At 37.1% G+C, this 19806-nt stretch overlaps 1 protein-coding gene across 2 annotated transcripts in view; it reads right to left on the minus strand.

The window, feature by feature from the left end:
- PIBF1 (progesterone immunomodulatory binding factor 1) overlaps positions 1-19806 on the minus strand; it is a 151574-nt gene that overhangs the window by 39043 nt on the left and 92725 nt on the right. Inside the window, exon 15 of one of the 2 annotated variants that reach the window (XM_032841071.1) lies at positions 9525-9576. The exons of the other annotated variant lie outside the window; for it this stretch is intronic. Within the exon in view, the coding sequence (XP_032696962.1) occupies positions 9559-9576 (18 nt within the window). The 3' untranslated portion in view covers positions 9525-9558. The remainder of the gene's footprint in view (positions 1-9524; positions 9577-19806) is intronic. 2 annotated transcript variants of the gene reach the window in all.

Genomic DNA, 19806 nt, shown 5'->3' on the forward strand with positions numbered 1-19806 from the left:
AAGGCAGAAAGAATCAAAGGCAGAAAGAATCATTGTTAAAATCATCGGCCATGAGATCTAGGTGGGCAAGGAAAAAAGAGAATCCAAAAGGTGATTGACCAGCTAGCTGTTAAAGAATATCTGCTTGCTGATTGAGGACTACATTTTAAGTTACTCAAATGATTCAACTAAATTATATTAGAACACTTCCTTTTGGTTACATTAGCCCAAGAAAAAAATTCCTTAAAGAAAAGGAAATGAACAGTGAAAGAAAAGACGACTTCATTTTTTGGACATGATTCATTGCAGCAAAAGCAAAGCCATAAAGAAAAAAAATACCACGAATATTTTCTATAGTTTGGGTTTTAGTGTCTTTTTTCCTTGCTTTGGTAATCATTCTTTTAAATCTATTACAATGTCACCGGAATCTTATTACTCTACTAAGTTACTTTATGAACATTCAAATATGCAGCTGGACAAAAATAAAACTAAGTTTTACTTACCTGTATAACCAGTTTCACTAGTCAATTAAATCAAATAATTGCCTTGACTTTGTTTTCACGGAACTGACCTTAACTGAATAAACTGAACTGACAAGTGGCTTTGTGTTTCAAAGTGCAGAATAGTCAGGGGTAGGGTAGGGAGGCCGTGGTGGGGCTGGTATTAGTTGGGGTATAACGTCAGGGAAGCACTAAAGGCATTTACAAATTGTAGTTAGCTGTAGTCTAGAATAAGCTGTGCTTGAAATTTATCAGATCTAAATTCAACTGCATAAAAAGTGTAACAGCAGTCATTAGTCTTAATTATTTTAGTTCCATTTTTATCCTCACAGCAATTACATATGTTAGGTTTTAGTATTATAAACAAAATTAGGGGCCCCCAAAGCCTTACTTTCAAAAGGTATCTCTAATACACAACCTACAAACTCCTCCCTCTCTGGATAATAAGGGCTTACTATAGTAACACCAGTCTTATGAACCTATTTCTTTATAAACCTGCAAGATTTTAAATCCCAAAATTTATTTTAATTTTTTAGGGAAAATACATGTCTGTCAATGAAAAGTAATGCTAATATTGATTTTTGAAATAACTGTAATTTGACATAATTTAATTCCTACAGTATGGTTTTAAAAAGTCTTTCTGTAACTCTAATACTCAGTATTCAAAACGTTACACAATCACTCCCTTTGCCTATTGTTAGTAATCTTTTCCTTATAGGAAAGCCTTAGTAATTAGTGACTCAAGAATCATATACGTAATAAATGACTCAGGAGTAAACCCATGACACTACATTTTACAGAATTGTTATCCTTTGTTTCAATAAATTGTACATATGATTCAGAGAAACGCAACACCTGACTAAAACATAATTACATATTTTGATTCAAATTTTAACTTACTCTTGGATGATAATCTAAAATGATATATTTTCTCTTAAAATTAAAAAATATATATACAGGTGACCATATTTCGTTGTGATTTTCCTAAATGTGGGATTTTTTTTTTCTTGTGGAGGTTATTTTTAAAGAAACTCCTAGAAATGGAGCTCTTTCTTGCTAGAGACAAAAATGCATTTTGTTGAATAGAATTTAACATTGAATTAGTTTCTGTGGATAAAATATATACAAGTGATACTTTCTAGTACTGGTTGTACTTTTTTTTTTTTTTTTTAATTTCATTTGTTTATTTGACAGAGAGTAAGCAAGAGAGAGAGCAAGTATACAAGCAAGGGGAGCAGCAGGCAGAGGGAGAGGGAGAAGCAGGCTCCCCGCTGAGCAGGGAGCCCCAGGTGGGACTTGATCCCAGGACCCTGGGTCCATGACCTGAGCGGAAGGCAGATGCTTAACGACTGAGCCACGCAGGCACCCCTGGTGGTGGTTTTGCGAAGAAAATTCCACATACCATTATCTAATCTTTTTGACTGTGCCACAGAATGTAAAATGCCTATTTGAGGTCCAATATGGAGCAACACTTTGGTACTAATTCTCTGTGTTCTCAATCTGTAGGAGTAGTTCTCACATCTAGTTAAATCATCAGATCACTGGGGAAAATGTTAAAAACCAGTGATTTCTGGGCCCCACCCCAGTCCCAATGAATCAAAATGTCTCAGGGCTAGTCTTAGATTAAGGTAATCAGTCAAATTTGGAAAGGACAGCTGTTGCAATCTTGGACATGCTGCAGGACACTCCATCCAACTATTTTAGCAGACTTAACACTACACATAAATCATCTCATCTCCTGAATTTACCATCCTTCCCGTTAAAACCACTTTCTTATCCTGTGTCTCACATGGTGAATAACATCATCATCTTTAAGAGGAGTGATATTTAAGTGATACAAATCAACCAATTAAGATGCCAGCTTTGCACTGGAGCAGGTTCCTGGAGAAACTCTGTGGTCCAAGGTATTTCTTTGTTGGTGGATGGTGAGGAGATCCAGGGGCTTTCAGGAGAGGCACAAGGACAGACGGGAATGATATGCAGGGGTTTAGGACAATAGCTGTGTACACTGTCCTTGCAAATATTTTATTTTATTTTTTGGGGGGGTTTATTTATTTATTTGAGAGAGAGAGAGCAAGCACGTGCTTGGGCAAGTGGCTGGGGAGCAGATGGGTTGGGAAAGAGACAAGCAGACTCTGCACTGAGTGTGGAACCTGATGCAGGGCTTGATCCCAGGACCCCAAGATCATGACCTGAAACCGAGAGCTGGACACTCAACCAACTAAGCCACCCAGGCACCCCCAAATATTTTCTTGTTTTGATAACCAACAGCAAGGGCATGTTAATTGATCACCAGCCCTGCTCTGATCCAGAGATTATCAAAGTATGGTAATAAGGTGATATTAACAAGATAAAAGGAGAAATAAAAGATAATAAGGGAAATTCTTGAGTAGAATGTTAAATATTTCAGAGTAATCAGCATGGTTGTGACGGACTATTTACTCATAAGTCACAGAGTACACAAGACTGTAGTGTATTATTTTTTTTCAAAGTGTGGCCATGCATCACTTTTATTAGAGTCACAAGAAGAGCTAGTTAAAAATGCGGATTCATGAGTTTCATTCCAGACCTACTTCATCACAATCTCTGAGGGCGGGATCTAGAAACCTACATATAAAACAGGAATCTTTGGTGATTCTTAGAGTCACTACCATTTGAGAATCCCTAGTGATGTGTAAGAACCGCGCAAAGCGGCAGATACACAAGGGGACATCTACACACCAGGCTTGTAAGATGAAGACATCTGAGGGAGAATGGTGTCGTCATTCAAAGAGAAAACAGAATTTCTAGATTATCTATAAAATCTATAATGTCATGCCACAGATCAGGAGACCAAAAAGAGAATACTGACAATTGGGAAGTCAATGGTGATCACCGAACAGATGATCAGGGAGGATAGCAGAAGGAATTAGGTACAAAGAGAGAGGTTACTGAAAGTTACTGATGTCCACCCACCCACAGACACACCCACACATAGTCTCTCTCATTTTTTTTGAAGAGGGACCAAAAAGGGCGGGGAGGGGCCAGGGAAGAGTAAGTGAAGATACTAAAGAATCCTTGGGTGAAAGAGATTAAAGGAAAAGAAATTTAGATGACCTAGTTGTAACAACAAAGCTACAGATGATAGCAGATGATGGAACTGATGGTTTTGAGGAGTGAAAGTGACCTGCAGTAGGGATAATGAGAAATAGGACAGATGCAGAGAAATAAAAGCACTGGGCCGCAGGAATGAGGGCATGATTGCTGTTCGACAACATGAATTTGTAATGCTTTCAAGCAGCAAAAGTAATAGGTTTCCACAAGAAATTTTCAGCACATGACCACAAAACCAAAGAATTTTCTCTCCCTCTCTCCTTCCTTCCATTAGGCATTTATAGGGTAACTATCAGATTGTAAGGTAATACGTGAAAGGTAGGGAACATCAAGAAAAGCCTGATGGATGAATTTAGTGACCAACCAATCTGGGGTACTGGTGAATGTTGTGATTCGATGGTTGATAAGGCTGGGGAGGAAGAAAAGTGAAGCCAAGAGGGGTTTGATAGATTGGAAAATACGAAGTGTTTATGAATGTGGAACACACAATGAGTGCAAATAAAGCACAGATTTAGTGGGAATGAAAGGACTGGGAGAGCTGGAAGGACAGGAGATTAGAGTCAGAGAATGGAATTTTCAAGTTCAAGTGTTTTAAATGTCTTGCCCCTGAGAAATTCATTTTAATGTGGTTCAATTGTATAACAATCCTGACAGCAGTGGGGAGGGTGTTGCTGTGTGATTGTAATAGCTCTTAAAAAAAAGTATAGTCATTCATGAGTTATCAAGGCAAACCAGTAAGGTAAAAAGTTTAAACAATTTGTTTGATGTGTAAATAGGATACAATTTATAGATAAATCACTGTTTTCCCTTACTTTGGTGGTGGCTGGAATTTGGTATGTGTACACACACACACACACACACACACTCTCTCTCTCTCTTACATGAGCTGGTATGTGAACCTATAAAATGCAGGCTTACAGAACAAATTCTAGTATATTGTCTTGAATCCATGTAATTGAGTTTTTTCCAGAATGAACCAAAACAAAGACTTCTTGGCTTAAGCACTTGGCAAGGTTAGACACAGAGCTGTTAGAAAAATGCAAGTGAGTGTTTTGTCCATAAAACATTTTGGTCATTCATATGGTAGATAAATATATGCTCTTCATTAAAATTAAAAGGTTAAACTTTATAGGATTCCACATCAGAACCTCAAAAACTAAGAGAAAGAGTGGCAATAATTAGCCTCTTCACGGTAGGTCTTCTTCATGAAACTTTCAATTTAATTTTCCCTCACATCCGGTTACAGGATATCTCGAGCATCCACAAAATACACGAGAACACTAACTTCCCAAGGCGCGAAGTGTCACACGAAATACACAGACGCTCAGAGAAAATGAAGTCTACCCCAAATTTTTCAACATTACAAAAAAGCAAGTTGCTACCTATTTCAAAAAGTTAACTTCTCGGGGCACCTGGGTGGCTCAGTGGGTTAAAGCCTCTGCCTTTGGCTCAGGTCATGGTCTCAGAGTCCTGGGATCGAGCCCCGCATCGGGTTCTTTCTGCTCAGCGGGGAGCCTGCTTCCCCCTCTCTCTCTCTGCCTGCCTCTCTACTTGTGATCTCTCTCTGTCAAATAAATAAATAAAATCTAAAAAAAAAAAAAAAAAAGTTAACTTCTCACTAGACCAAGTTACTTTCCGGGGGGTATTTTCCTGCTCCCAACAAAACCAGCTGCATGGATTGCCAAACTGTACCGGTGGCAAAAGGTGGCCCCAGTTACCTTCAGAGAAAAGGAGCCACTGACATCGTCTCCCTCCTTTTCCTTTTCATCTATTTCTTCTCCCTGGTATTCAGATTTCATTCCCTTTCTCATCTTGGTCTTTAAGACTCTGTTACAGCAATTTTAGGTTTGCAGCAAAACTGACTGGAAACACAGGGAGATCCCATATGCTCCCAGTTCCCCATCCCACAATCTACCCCAGCGTCAGCATTGGCGACAACTGATGACCCTACACCGATACCCTGTTGTAACCCAGAGTCCAGTGTTTACACGACGGTCCACTCTTGGTGCTGTACATTCTCTGTGTTTGGACAAATGGATAAGGACACGTGTCCACAGTTAAAATATCACAAGCAAAAGTCTACCGTGAAAGTCCCTCTGCTCTATCAATTAATCCGGTCCTCCCTCCTAGCCCCTCCAACTGCTGATCTTCCTACCGTCTCCACAGTTTTGCCTTTTCCAGAATATCATATAGCTAGTGTCACACAATATGTAGCCTTTTCAGATTGTCATTGCCTGTTTTTAAAAGCTCTTTTTTCACCTTCAGCTTTGCTTTTCTGTTTTTTCTACCAAATGTAAAACATTATTTTTAAAATTAGTTAATTAATTAATTAATTAACTAATTTTGCACGTACACACAAGCAGGAGGGGGCAGAGGGTAAGAGAGAACGCCAAGACAACTCCCTGCTGAGGGCCGAGTCCGACACAGGGGTTGATCTCATAACCCTGAGATCATGACCCAAGCCAAATGCTTAACTGACCTCGCCACCCAGGCACCCCGAACATACTCTGTTTTAAAAACTAAAAGTAATCTGCTCATTTGGTTGGAAAATATTTTGATGCAATTATTTTATTTGGAACTTAAATAACTTACAACTGAGAACACTGAGGCACAGAGAGGTTAAACAACTTATCCAAGTTTACACAGCAAGTAATTGCCAGAAATGGCATGTTAGCCCAGTGAGTCTGGCTCCAAAATCATGTGCTTAATAGCCAATATTCATTACCGCCTCTCAGTAAAAGGAAAGAAAGCAACAATATGTAAGAGTAGCACAAAATGTGAAGAGCTAAGAATTCCTCTCCCCTCACAATAATCAATGTGCACTAGAGGCATGGGTGTACATGACAACACACAAACATTAAAGAAATGGGACCAGTTATTTACACAGAAAAATGCTTCATGGCTCTTCTTCTGTATTAAAACTATCTAACTGTATCTACTGAGGTGCCGTATTCCTGTGGGACTTACGGGTTCTACAGCCCTTCCCTTGCTGCTTTGGTTACTTTCAGAGGAGATATAAGAACAATGGTGCTCACTCTGCGCCTTCTGTGGGGCCATTTGGCTGGGAATTATAGGCAGTGATAATTGGTTGTTATCCTCTGCCCTGCTTTACTTCTTTCTTAAAACTTATCAAGTTCTAATTGAGTATATATTTTACTTGGAAAAAAAAAAAACAACCCACACCTTTTTTCCCCCCTAATTGGAATATAAGCTCCAAAGGGTAGGTAGGAATTTATGGCTGTGTTATTCAATGATTATCTCAAAAACCAAGAACAACACCTGACACACTGGTCCTGAATTAAATATTGACTGAAACACTGAATTTCATATCAGTACTACCTAACACTTCACAAAATTTATTTCCTTAGTATACTTTATTCCTTATGCTCAGTTGAATGACACAGCATTGACTAGAACTAAAATTTTATAAACTATTCTTACCTAAGTTCTTTCTGTGTAAAGAGCCAATAAATAAATAAAATTTATTTGGGAAATAAATTTTAAATTTATTTAAATTTAAATAAAGGAAATAAAGTTTATTTGGGAAAAGTGACATAGTTTCTACAATGGGAAATCTTGCTGTTTACTGGAGTTCATCAAGAATATGTCCATGTAATTAAGTGATAAAAATGTTAACCCAGAGATATGAAATTCAATGCAGTTCAAAGAAACTCAATACAGTTCAAAACAAGATTTCCTTAAAAAAAGGAATCACTACAGGGGCTCCTGGGTGGCTCAGTCAGTTAAGTGACTGCCTCTTAATTTTAGCTCACGTCGTGAGAGTGAGCTCTGCATTGGGTTCCATGCTTGGCCTGGAATCTGCTTGAGATTCTCTCATTCCCTCTCCGGTTGCCCTCCCGCTCCTTGTGCACATTCTCTCAAATAAGTAAATAAATGAGAACTAAAACAAAAAGGAATCACTATAGAACTAGAGGGATTTTTGTGAAGATGAGGCCTAAACGCTTTCTATAGATGGAAGAAAATAGTAGAGTTCTCAGACTCCTACTCATATATAGATACATATTATAAATAATTTGCAGGATCAGAGTTACAGACTAAAATTATGCAAATCTATAATGGTACTAATTCCAAACAATGGGAGAAACCACAGTAAATTTGTTCAGAATTGTTCAGTGGAACAGAAAAGAAGCATGACAAAAAATATGGGAAAATAATAACATTTGCTTCAGCAGCACACTGTGTTAATTCAAAATGATAAAGAGGTAGGATTAACATTGCTCCTATATATGGTAGACACAACTGGGAAGCATTATAGGCTTTCCCATGATAGTCATCTACAGAGGACTGGTATGACTTTTCTCTTTTCAATCTCTATGATGATTTCTCAAGAAGGCTTCCGTAAGGAGAAGAAAACATGTTACCTATTTGACCAGCTGAGTGTTTTCACACTGTGGATTGCAAGCAGTATTAAAAAAAAATATGCCACATGTCATAACTAAGAGAATATGCTATATGTCATAAGGGTATTCATTCCTGTGAAAATTACTTCAAACACACACACACACACACACATATATCTATACACACACAAATACACACACGTATATACTCAGTTACTACGTGAGGTGTACTTCTTACTGTAGGTAGTGGTAAACAAACAAACAAACATAAAAGCTATTTGTCCAGGTGAAGCTAACATTTTTAATTATAAGGGACAAAATTTACATTCCAAGCAGTCTGTATTCAAATCATTCTCAGGTCAATTTTGTTGCAAGTTTTCTGTGGGGTTTATCACCTGCTGAAAATTTCAGATCTGAAGGGTGGGGGTGTCCTTTATTATAGTTTTCAATATGTTAACTATGCCAATAGCACATCCATCAAAAACTTAAGAGCAGACTAAGCAGAATTTGCATCTGAGTCATTTTTTTCCCTTTGATTCTTCCCTGAAAAACATGCCAATCTAATGGAAGCCCACTCAAACAAAAGAGCTTCCTTTAGGCCTCAGGAAGCCTGGGAAGCTGGTAAACTTGGGGAACTCACACTCTTAAGAGCCCAGTTAGCCCTAGCAATATTCCTATAGTTTCATAAAGTTGTATGACCGGTATTAAGTAAGCACTCAAAATTGCTAGCCATTATTAATATCATTTATTCACATAATGATTTTGATTTTAATGAAATATTTACTCAAAAATTTTGAGACCATGTTATCATTGCTATTAAATAATGTTTATCTTTGTTATCTTATTGTATATTATTATTGCTTACCTTTTGCTTTTCAATACAGATTCAACAAATTAGTTGAATTTTATCAGTAATTCATGTTCTCTAATTTAAATATAATAATTCTGGTTAATTTGAAGTTTTTATTCGTCTTAAGATATCCAGGTTTCCACACTTTTCCTAAAATGCTTAGTTTGTATGCAATTAAACATACTTTTACATTTGAAAAGAGCAGGTGACAACTCTCCAGAATTGCAGTTTGACTATGGAGTTCCGTTTTGGAAAAATCACTTAAATTGTTATTATAAAATCTTACTATATTGTGTTAAAATTCATTTGGGTAGTTCATTCTGAATATTTCCACATAAGCAAAATAAGCATCATTTATTCCAATTCTGAAACTACTCTTTCTTTAACATGCCAAGTTTGTTAATAAAAATACTTATCGATACTATTGCCATTAGCAGAAAAATAAATGAAATGTCGGATCAAAAAATCTATTTGCATTTACTGAGTGATTAGTTTCTGCCAGTTAGTACAGTAAGTGCTTTTCTTAGATTAAGTTATCTCTAATTCCTGAGTGAAACATGTATATAATACTATTACTCCCACTTCACAGGTTGAAAAATTGAGGCCTACAAAGGGTAAAGAACTTGCCTAAAAAGTCATACGAGCCAGTCTGCCTAACTTGAAAATCCAGTTTCAGATCCCAATGGTTAATGACTATAGTAACATATGATTAAGTGCTACACACATGTAAAGTATTCTTACCTTTATTATCTCCTTTTACTACTCAACTTTGTTCTTAGTGTTTTCCTTTACACTAAAATAAAATCAAATAAAAGAAATAACTCAAGTATTTCTGGGAAAGGCTGATGGATCCTACTGATTCCATGTAACTAGAATTTTTTTTTTCATGGTGGTGGCAAGTGGAGCTAATATGTTCCCTGAGCTGGTTCCATATGTGACATAAAGCATATGATTGAGTCTCTGACACTTAGAAAGAAACTAAAGCTTTCTTTCTAATTAGCAGGTCTGATTTCCTCCTCATCCGCTGCTCCTCTTAGTTGTGGCTTCCAATTTGCTTCAGGTTCATTCTAATATCCCCCACTTCTCATATACTTTGACCTATCACAAACAGAAGTTATTCCTTCAACTAACATCTATTTACCGTATACTAGAAACAGGCACTGTGCTAAGCAGTGAAGATAAATAAAAAAGAATTCTTGTTCCTAAGAAGCATCTAAACAGCTATGCCAACAAACATCTCTATCTAAATATATCTTGGTGTATATGGTATCATGGGGATAGAGAAGTCATTTTTTTGCCTGAGGTTCATAAAAGGCTTAATAGAGTAAATGACACTTGATATTAAAAAGACAAGTACCTCTGATGCAAACATGAGCACACTGGGCAAAAAGATCGGAGTGTGCAGAAGCACAGAGGCATGAAATAGCACAGAGTGCTCGGAGAATTCAAGTAATGCACAAGAAGTTATGTATGTGAGAGAGAAGCACAAGCAGTTGTATACATGGCCATGTGTATGTGCCACATGGCGCATAATGTAAGATGGAACTGGATATGCAGGTAGTAGCATGGTAATAGAAGGTCTTATACATTATTATTCTTAGCAAAAAGAGACAAGTCTAACTGTGGGAGAAACAAAAACAGATTTGTATTTGGAAAGATTATTTTGGCAACAAGGAGGATTAAATAGAGATGATGTCAATCAGCTGGTTCCTAATTTATTTCACGTGAAAGATAAGAGGTTGTACCAAGTCAGTACCACTAAGGCAGGAGACTGAGGAGAGATGCTCAGAAGGTGGTATGAAGACAGTAGGGAGCACCTGGTACTTGCCGAACACTCCTTTTGCACTCTTGGAATTCTGATGATAGACATGCTTACTGCTTACCACGTAAATCTCGGACTTACTCAAGAAAGGCTACCATGAGAAGCTACTGTAGCTGGCAGTTGACGCTATGGGACAAGACGAAGTAAGACACAGTAAGAAGAGAACAGTGCCAAGATAGATGGGCATGTCCACATTGATGGAACAATCAACAAGTCAACAAGTCAACAATGGAGACTGAGAATGGGGGGGTAACAAAGTGTGAAGCAGGAGCAAAAGACACCCTACTTGGTGTAGGAGGGGTTGCAAGTGAGGACCTGGGGAGAGGGGAGGTGGAAGACTAGGACGAGAAGTAGGTTAGGATCAAACTGGCCTTCTCTGCCGTGCTAAAGAAAATGGGCATTGTCTGGTAGGAAGGAGACCTTTTAAAATGAAATCATGATCCACATTACGGAGGACATTTTGGGCTAGAAGAAAGAATTGTGATGGACTGATAAACTTTACTTGCCAAATTTCAAACATTTTAGGCAGCATAGTACCCTACGTGTTTATGTTTTAAGCCTTGTATTTTTAATGGTGAATTAAAAGCACTGTTCTTTATTAAAAGAATTTAACCATCAACAAACTTTCAGGAAAACACTTTGGAAGGCAAAGGGACCCCGTAAATCATACCATTTTTCATCTTTTCCATTAAAATGGATGCATCTTACAATTGCTGTTGATCAAGTTTGCACATGTAAATTTGATCTTAGCTGTTTCTGTTTTGATTTCAATTGGGTTCTGAGTATGGCTAATCTGTCATAAGTTGAGTTTAATTGCCATTTAAAATGTCTCCAGAAAGACTCCAATGGGATTTGGCACATTCAGCACAGTTTGTGTTAGAAGGATAGAAACTGAGTTAAGTAATAAATGATAAAAATCATTGCCTAGGGTCTAAAAGAATGTGTGCTTAAAACTAAAAAAAAAAAAAGTGATAATAAAGCGCTGTAGCAAAGTTGAATTGGAAGCATTCCTGTTCTTCTACTCCTTGGTGGCACACCAGTAGTGGATTTTTTTCCACATCAATGAAGGCTTAGAAATATGGAAGGAAAGACTGGCTTTGAAGTTGAAAAAGATTTACTTCTTTTAGGGTTGTGGCTGGCAAGTGAGTCTCTATTTAAAATACCGAGTTGAAAAAATAAAAAAAATAAAAAAAAAATAAGATAAAATACTGAGATGGCGTTGTAGGTATTGTGGGCTACAGACTCCTTCCCGGAGATGGATACACTGAGGGTGCTGATAGAATACTCCCATCAGTTGTTCAGGTCAGATAAGTCAAAGGACAAAGGCACACGTTTTACTCATCTAGATACTTCTACTATGATTGCAGAAACCATGTATCCCAATATCACTGTATACAGTAGAACATACTGGCAAGTATTTCAAAGACTCCATCAAGCAGAAAGTCCCGCCCCATCTTTTCTCCTTGCCTGAGCATATTGCCTCCTGTTTGCTTTCTCAGTCCTAAAACTTCCAAATGATGTTATGTTTTCAGAGGCTTCTGAATTTTTCCCATAGCAAATCCTTTCTCTGATATTCTGGAACACTTCCATATTCTTTTAAATATCCGCTCTTGATAATGAAATGGAAGGAAGGCAATGAGGAAGAAAGGGACGGGCGAAGGGAATAGCACATGCACATACTAAGTAATCTAAATTACAGAGAGGGAACATACGCTGAAAGGATCTCTTTCTTCTATCTAGAACTTCAGTGCCCCATCCACAATGATAACCATCAACAGTGATGATTTCTTGTTTTTCATTATTCCAGCCATCTCCACGCATACATCGAAGCATACATATAGATCTATGTATGGGTATCCATGTATATATATGTCTATATTTCCTTGGCAATAAAATTTTGGGTACAATAAATATTGCTGGAATGTAATCTCTGTTTATAGATATATTTTAAAAAGTACAATTTTGCCACTTATTTCCATCTTTAAAAATCTACCTAAGTTTGGTGGAGTGGCTAGATCAATGATTTATCTAATGAATCAACATTTACTTTATACATACTATGAGTCAGATACTGTGTTGATCACCAAATCTATGCCTTTAAAAAGAAATCTCACATGAGTTGGAATAAACTCAAGCAACTCAAAAATGCATTAAGGCAAAAATTAGTCATTCTGTTCTTCTCTACTCCCAATCTCAGAGGTAAGCAGTTTTTTTGATGTTAGATAAATATGGATGGTCCTGGGGGCTCATTTTCTACTTACTAGAACAAGCTCATAGAGATTAAAACCTCCAAAGGCTCCTGCTCCCATTACGACTTAGGCAACCAGATGTTCCTAAACCTTCTCTTTAAATGTGTACAATGTTTTGGTGTGGAGTCCCTCTATCAGATCCCTTTCCATGGCACATCCAGAGTGCCTATGCCAGGCCCAAGCACACCTTTCCGAGGAAAAAGAACTTGGGGTTGGTATATACTCTGTTAATTCTTTGCCTGTAAGATTACTCCAGTCAAATGTGTTTATACTCACGTGGCAAATACTAGTGGTATTTGTGTGCCCTTGCCATGACATTTGCATATTATGTAAACTTTTCTCTCTATGCTTAGAAACACAATCCCACCTCTAGAAAGACAGACAGACAGACAGACACACACACACACACTCTCTCTCTCTCTCTCAAGGCCAAAATAGACAAATACAATACAAATTATCCTGCAATTTTCCTTTAAAAAAAAAATCTATCAACATAGTATGGATGTCTTTTAAGATTAGTACACAGAATTCTACTTTATTCTACCCATGTATCTTATAGTCTCTATCAAATCTGGCAATCTAAAGTTTTGTAACAAATTACCTGGACTCTGCTAAATGCCTCCTAGCTAGAGAATTTCATGTAACTAAAACCTTGCCACATGGTCACTTGAGATTGTGCATATCCCATTTTCTAGGTAAGTTTTCTAAAATTAAGTTTTAACAGATAAATCTCTAAATGCTTATACTAGAAGACAAGGCCTTTGTGAATAAGGTTGACCATGTTAAAAGGGCAAAAGCATGCCTCTTTGTTCATCAGTGGTTGAAGATAGTATAAGTCTGATAAATATTTACTGAATGGTTAGAAAGAGAAAGAGCAAACACCAAGATTCAAGATAGCTAAGACACAGAAATTCTGGTGGTAACATGGTATGCTTCATGATGTAGCCTGGATTTTTTACCCCACATCAACACTCCTTCCCCTCTTTTTCTTTTTAAAAATTGAGATATAATTGACATACAATATTATATTAGCTTTAGGTGTACAATGTGATGCTTTGAAACTTGTATACACTTTGAAATAATCATCACAGTAAGTCTAGTTATCCATCTGTTACCATAAAAGGTTAAAAAATTAAAAAAAAAAGATTTTATTTATTTATTTGATACAGAGAGAGAGAGAGAGATCAGAGAGAGAGTAGGCAGAGAAGCAGGCAGAGTGAGATGGGGGAAGCAGGCTCCCAGCTGAGCAGAGAGCCCGATGCTGGGCTCAATTTTAGGACCCTGGGATCATGACCTGAGCCGAAGGCAGAGGCTTAACCCACTGAGCCACCAGGCACCCAAAAGGTTAAAAATTGTTTTCTTTTGTGATGAGAATTTTCAAGATTCATTATCCTGGCAACCTTCAGATATGCACAGCGATACCACAAACTATAGTCACCATGTTGCACACCACATCCCCATGACCTATTCATTTTGTAACTAGAAGTCTGTACCCCCTGACCTCCTTCACCCATTTCACCCACCCCCAACCTCCCTTCTGCTGCCAACTAACACTCTTTCCCATACGATGTGTTTTGTTTTGTTTGTTCATTTGTTTTGTTTTTTTAGATTCCACATGTAAGTGAGATCATATGGTATTTGTCTTTCTCCGCCTGATTTATTTCAAGTAGCACAATACCCTCTAGCTCCAACCGTGTTGTTGCAAATGGCAAGATTTCATTCTTTCTTATGGTGGAGTCATATTCCATTGTATACATATCACATCTTCTTTATCCATTTATCCACTGATCAACACTTAGGTTGTTTCTATATCTTGGCTATTATAAATAATGCTACAAGGAATATTGCAACCCTTTTTGAATTAGTATTTTCATTTTATTTGACTAAATATCCTGAAGAACTGCTGAATCACATGGTAGTTCTATTTTTAATACTCTGAATAAACTCCATACTGTTTTCCATAGTGGCTATACCAATTACCAACAGTGAATGAGGGTTTCCTTTTTTCCACACCTTGCCAATACTTGTTATTTCTTGTCTTTTGATTCTAACCATTCTGACAGGTGTGAAGTGATATCTCATTGTGGTTTTGATTTGCATTTCCCTGATGATTAGTGATGCTGAGCATCTTTTCATGTGTCTATAGGATAGCTGTAAGTCTTCTTTGGAAAAATATCTATTCAGATCCTCTGCCCATTTAAAAAAAAATTTTTTTTTTTGGTGTTGGAGCTATAGGAATTCTCTATATATTTTGGATATCAGCCTCTTATTGGATATACGATTTCCAAATACTTTTCCTCGTTCAGTAGGTTGCACTTCTATTTTGTTGATGGTTTCCTTTGCTGTGCAGAAGCTTTTAGTTTGTAGTCCCACTTGTTTTTTTATGCTTTTGGAGTCAGATCCAAAAAAACATCACCAAGACAGGTATCAAGGAGCTTACTGCTATGTTTGAATACTCCATTCTTAACCCATTGGTGGTTTCTTGAGAATTAGGTGGTACACACATACAAAAAAGAAAGTCAATAATTTTACTCTTTTAATATTGAACCAACTAAAGAAACTACAGTCTGAAGACACTGTACATCAAACAAGGAAGAACAGTTAACCCTGAGGCCCAGGAAACAAACAAAGTGAGCCCAACCCTATAAGTGCTCTAGTTGACTGTATGGAGAGAGTTTTCAGGTAGTAGTTCAGGAAGGGGGAATTGTGGCCTAGTCTGCCAAGCTCCCTGAGTTAAAGGACCTGTAGAAGTAGAAGCCAAATAGAAACTATAGTTGTTATGGCAGAGTACTGAAGAAAAGAGCTGTACACAGACAAAACTCTCAGAATTCCCCCTTTAGTATGCACCTGGGCACTGAACAATGCATGTATGCAAAGAAATTACCAGAAACAGAGATAGAACCACTGAAAAGATTAGAAAGAACAATCTCTGAAGATCACATGGACCAGGAATTTACCTACTGCCACCAGCCAAAGTAGAAAACTTAATAATTCATAGGACAGGGGGTAGAATATTAAAAAGGCATTGGTTTTAGTAGGGGAGGGGAAAAGTGACCTTAGGATGAACCTTCTTTACTTATAAAAGCTAAAAGCAAGACTTGAAAGAGCCGAAACTTTCCCCAGAAACTTAACCATGTCTGAGAAGAAAGCTAACAAAAACTTAAAGTAATTAAAAAATATTTAGGGGGTGCCTGGGTGGCTCAGTGGGTTAAAGCCTCTGCCTTTGGCTCAGGTCATGATCCCGGGGTCCTGGGATCGAGCCCCACATCGGGCTCTCTGGTCAGCAGGGAGCCTGCTTCCCATCCTCTCTCTCTCTGCCTGCCTCTCTGCCTACTTGTGTTCTCTGTCAAATAAATAAAATCTTAAAAAAAAAATTTAGCAGTAAGGTAAAATTCATATCTGGCATCTAGTAAAAAATTAGTAAGCATGCAAAAACATAGGACAATATGATACATAAGGAGATAGATCAATTTAACTGAAACCAATCAGAATGTAAAACAATAATAAAATTAGTAGTCAAGAATGTTAAAATAGCTATTGAAATTGTATTTCATATGCTCAGGAAAATAAAGTTTGAAAAGGTTAGGTAGAACTGGAAGATAGAAAAGAGACCCAAACCGAACTAGAAATAGTAACTACAATATCTGAGATGTAAACCATACTAGACTGGATTACAGGCAGATAATACACTGGAGAAGAAAAGATGAGTGGGCTTGAAGACTTAGTAAGAGAAATTATTCAAAAGCCACAGCAGAAAAAGACTGAAAACAATGAAGAGAAGAACGTTTGTTCTGTTGTAGGGCAACTTCAAACAGTAAAATACATGTCTAATGGAGTCTCCAAAGGAAAGAGAGGTAGGATGGAAACACATATAAAGACATAAAGGCTGAAAAATTTCCAGATCTGATGATCTTACATATGTAAGAGGCTTGACAAAACCTAAGAACAGAAAACATGAATAAAACCATAACAAGCCACATTATAAATTGCTTAAAACTAGTTAAAAAATAAAAAATCTTAAAAGCTCCTAGAGAAATAAGACACATTACCTAGAGACACAAAGATAAATATGACAGCATATTTCTTGGCAGAAACAATGCAAACTAGAAGAGAGTGGAGCAACATCTTTCAAGTACTAAAAAAGAGAGAGAGGAAAAAAAGAGTCAGCCTTTACTTTTCTGCCCTGGGAAAATTCTCTTTGTAAAACAAATGTGAACTCAGCAATTCCACTTTTAGGTGAAAGAGGTAGTTAAACATAACGCTTGTACTTGAATATTCACAGCAGCACTATTCACAAAAGGTGGAAAGAATCCAAACACCCATCAATGGACGAACGCATAAACAACACATGATGCATCTCTACTATGGAATATTATTTAGTCATAAAAAGGAATTAAATACTGACAGGTGGTATAACAGGAAAATCTTGAAAACATTATGCTAAGTGAAATCAGCCAGATATAAAAGGTCACATACTGCATGATTCCATTTTTTATGAAGTATGCTGAAAAGGCAAATTCACAGAGACAGAAAGCACAGAGTGATTGCCAGGGATTGGGTCGGGGGAGAATGGGGAATGACAGCTTAATGGGCAGAGGTTCCTTCTGGTTAATGAAAATGTTCTGCAACTAGATAGTGGTGATAGTAGTACAATATTTTAAACACACCAAAAACCACTGAATTGTACAATTGTGAGTTTTACGTTATGTAAATTTTACTGTCATAGAAGAGTGAAACCTTAAGTGTATACTTCCAGTTTCTTTGGCCAGTCAGAAATATATTTCAAATTCTTAAATTTAAAACATATCTTAAATTCAGTTAAGAATTATAAGAAATGTAAAAAATGTAAAATGTAAAAAATAAATGTAAAATGTAAAAAAAAAAACCCAAAAAGAGATGAAATAACTTTTTGCAACATATAGAAGCAAAAAGACGTCATCACCTGCAGACCTGTTCTGTAGGCACTGTTAAAAGAAGTGCATCAACCAGAAACTTTAAGATAGCAGATGAGATTCAGACCTACACAAAGGAGTTAAGAACACCAGGCACGGTAACTATTTAGTTAAATATAGTATCTTTTCTTCATATTTTTTTATCTATTTAAAAACTGTCTATTGCTGGGGTGCCTGGGTGGCTCAGTCTGTTAAGCATCCGACTCTCAAATTCAGGTCAAGTCATGATCTCAGGGTCATGAGACTGAGCCCCTGGAGGGTGTCCATGCTCAGCAGGGAGCTTGCTTAAGATCCTCTTTTAAAAGATTTCTTTAAAAATAAAACATTTCTAATTTTCCATCTTGATCTATAGATTCAATGTAATCCAAATCAAAATCGCAGCAGCTTTTTAAAATTTTTTGTAGAAATGACTACAGAATTCATACAGAAATGCAAAGGACACAAAATAGCCAAATTTGAAAATAAATAGGGTTGGAGGACCACTAGTATCTAATTTCAAGACATTGTAAAGTTTCAGTAATCAAGAGAGTATAGTATTGGCATAAAGATAAACAAATTAGATAACTGGAAACAGAATCCAGAAACAGATTCACACATTTATGACTGATTTTCAACAGGGTCTTTTCAATAAATGATACACAAATTATTTGATTTTAATATGCAAATAAATGAATTTCGATCTATACCTTGCACACAATATACAAATTAACTAAAAACAGATTATAGACTTGAAATTATGAAACATCAAGACAAAAACCCTGTGACTTTGGGTCAGGCAAAGATATTTTAGATACAATACTAACAATGAAACCCATAAAAGAACAAACTGATACACTGGATTTGATAAAAACTGCTCTTCAAACACTGTTAAGAGATGGGACAACAAGCCAAAGAGTGGGAGAAAATATTTATTTGCAAATCATATATCTGGTAAGGGACTTGTATCTAGAATATATAAATAATACTCAAAACTCAAAAACAGGAAAACAATGTGATGAAATGGGAAAAAATTTGAAGACGTCCCAGCAATAGGAAGAGCAGAGGGCAAAGGAGCACATGAAAAGATGCTAAATATCACTAGTCATTAGGGAAATGCAAATTAAAACCATAATGAGAGACCACTATACACACCCAGTAGACTGGTTAAAATTAAAAACACTATGTCACGGGGTGCCTGGGTGGCTCAGTGGGTTAAGCCTCTGCCTTCAGCTCAGGTCATGATCCCAGGGTCCTGGGATCGAGCCCTGCATCGGGCTCTGCTCAGCGGGAAGCCTGCTTCCTCCTCTCTCTCTCTGCCTGCCTCTCTGCCTACTTATGATCTCTCTCTCTGCCAAGTAAATAAATAAAATCTTTAAAAAAAAAAAAACAAAAAAAACCCCCCAAAAAACCACTATGTCAAGTCTTTTTTTTTTTTTTAAATTTTATTTATTTATTTTACAGAGAGAGAGAGAGATCAGAAGTAGGCAGACAGGCAGAGAGAGGAGGGGGAGCAGGCTCCCCACTGAGTAGAGAGCCCGATGCGGGGCTCGATCCCAGGACCCTGAGATCATGACCTGAGCCAAAGGCAGAGGCTCAACCCACTGAGCCACCCAGGTGCCCCTATATCGAGTCTTTTGCAAGGTGGTAGAAGAACTAGAACTTTCATACGCTGCTAATAGAAATGTAAAATGGCACAAATGTTCAGAAAACAGTTTGGCAGTTTCTAAAATGTTAAGTAGACACCTAACCATATGGATATGATCCACCTGGTCCACTCCCAGGTATTTACCCCAAAGAAACAAAAAGCACCTGTTCATAAAAGGACTGTACATGGATATTCAGATCACCTTTACTTACAATAGGCAAAAACGGAAAGCTACCCAAATGTCCATCAATAGGTGAATGAATGAATAATAGTGGTATTTCCATAAATGGAATGTTCCTCAACAATGGGAAGGAAAGAACTATGGATGAATCTTGAAATAATTATGCAGAGTGCAAGAAGTCAAATGAAAAAGAGA

The sequence above is a fragment of the Lontra canadensis genome, unplaced genomic scaffold (assembly GCF_010015895.1).
Source record: "Lontra canadensis isolate GAN:19392208 unplaced genomic scaffold, GSC_riverotter_1.0 scaffold119, whole genome shotgun sequence".
Lineage (NCBI taxonomy): Eukaryota > Metazoa > Chordata > Mammalia > Carnivora > Mustelidae > Lontra > Lontra canadensis.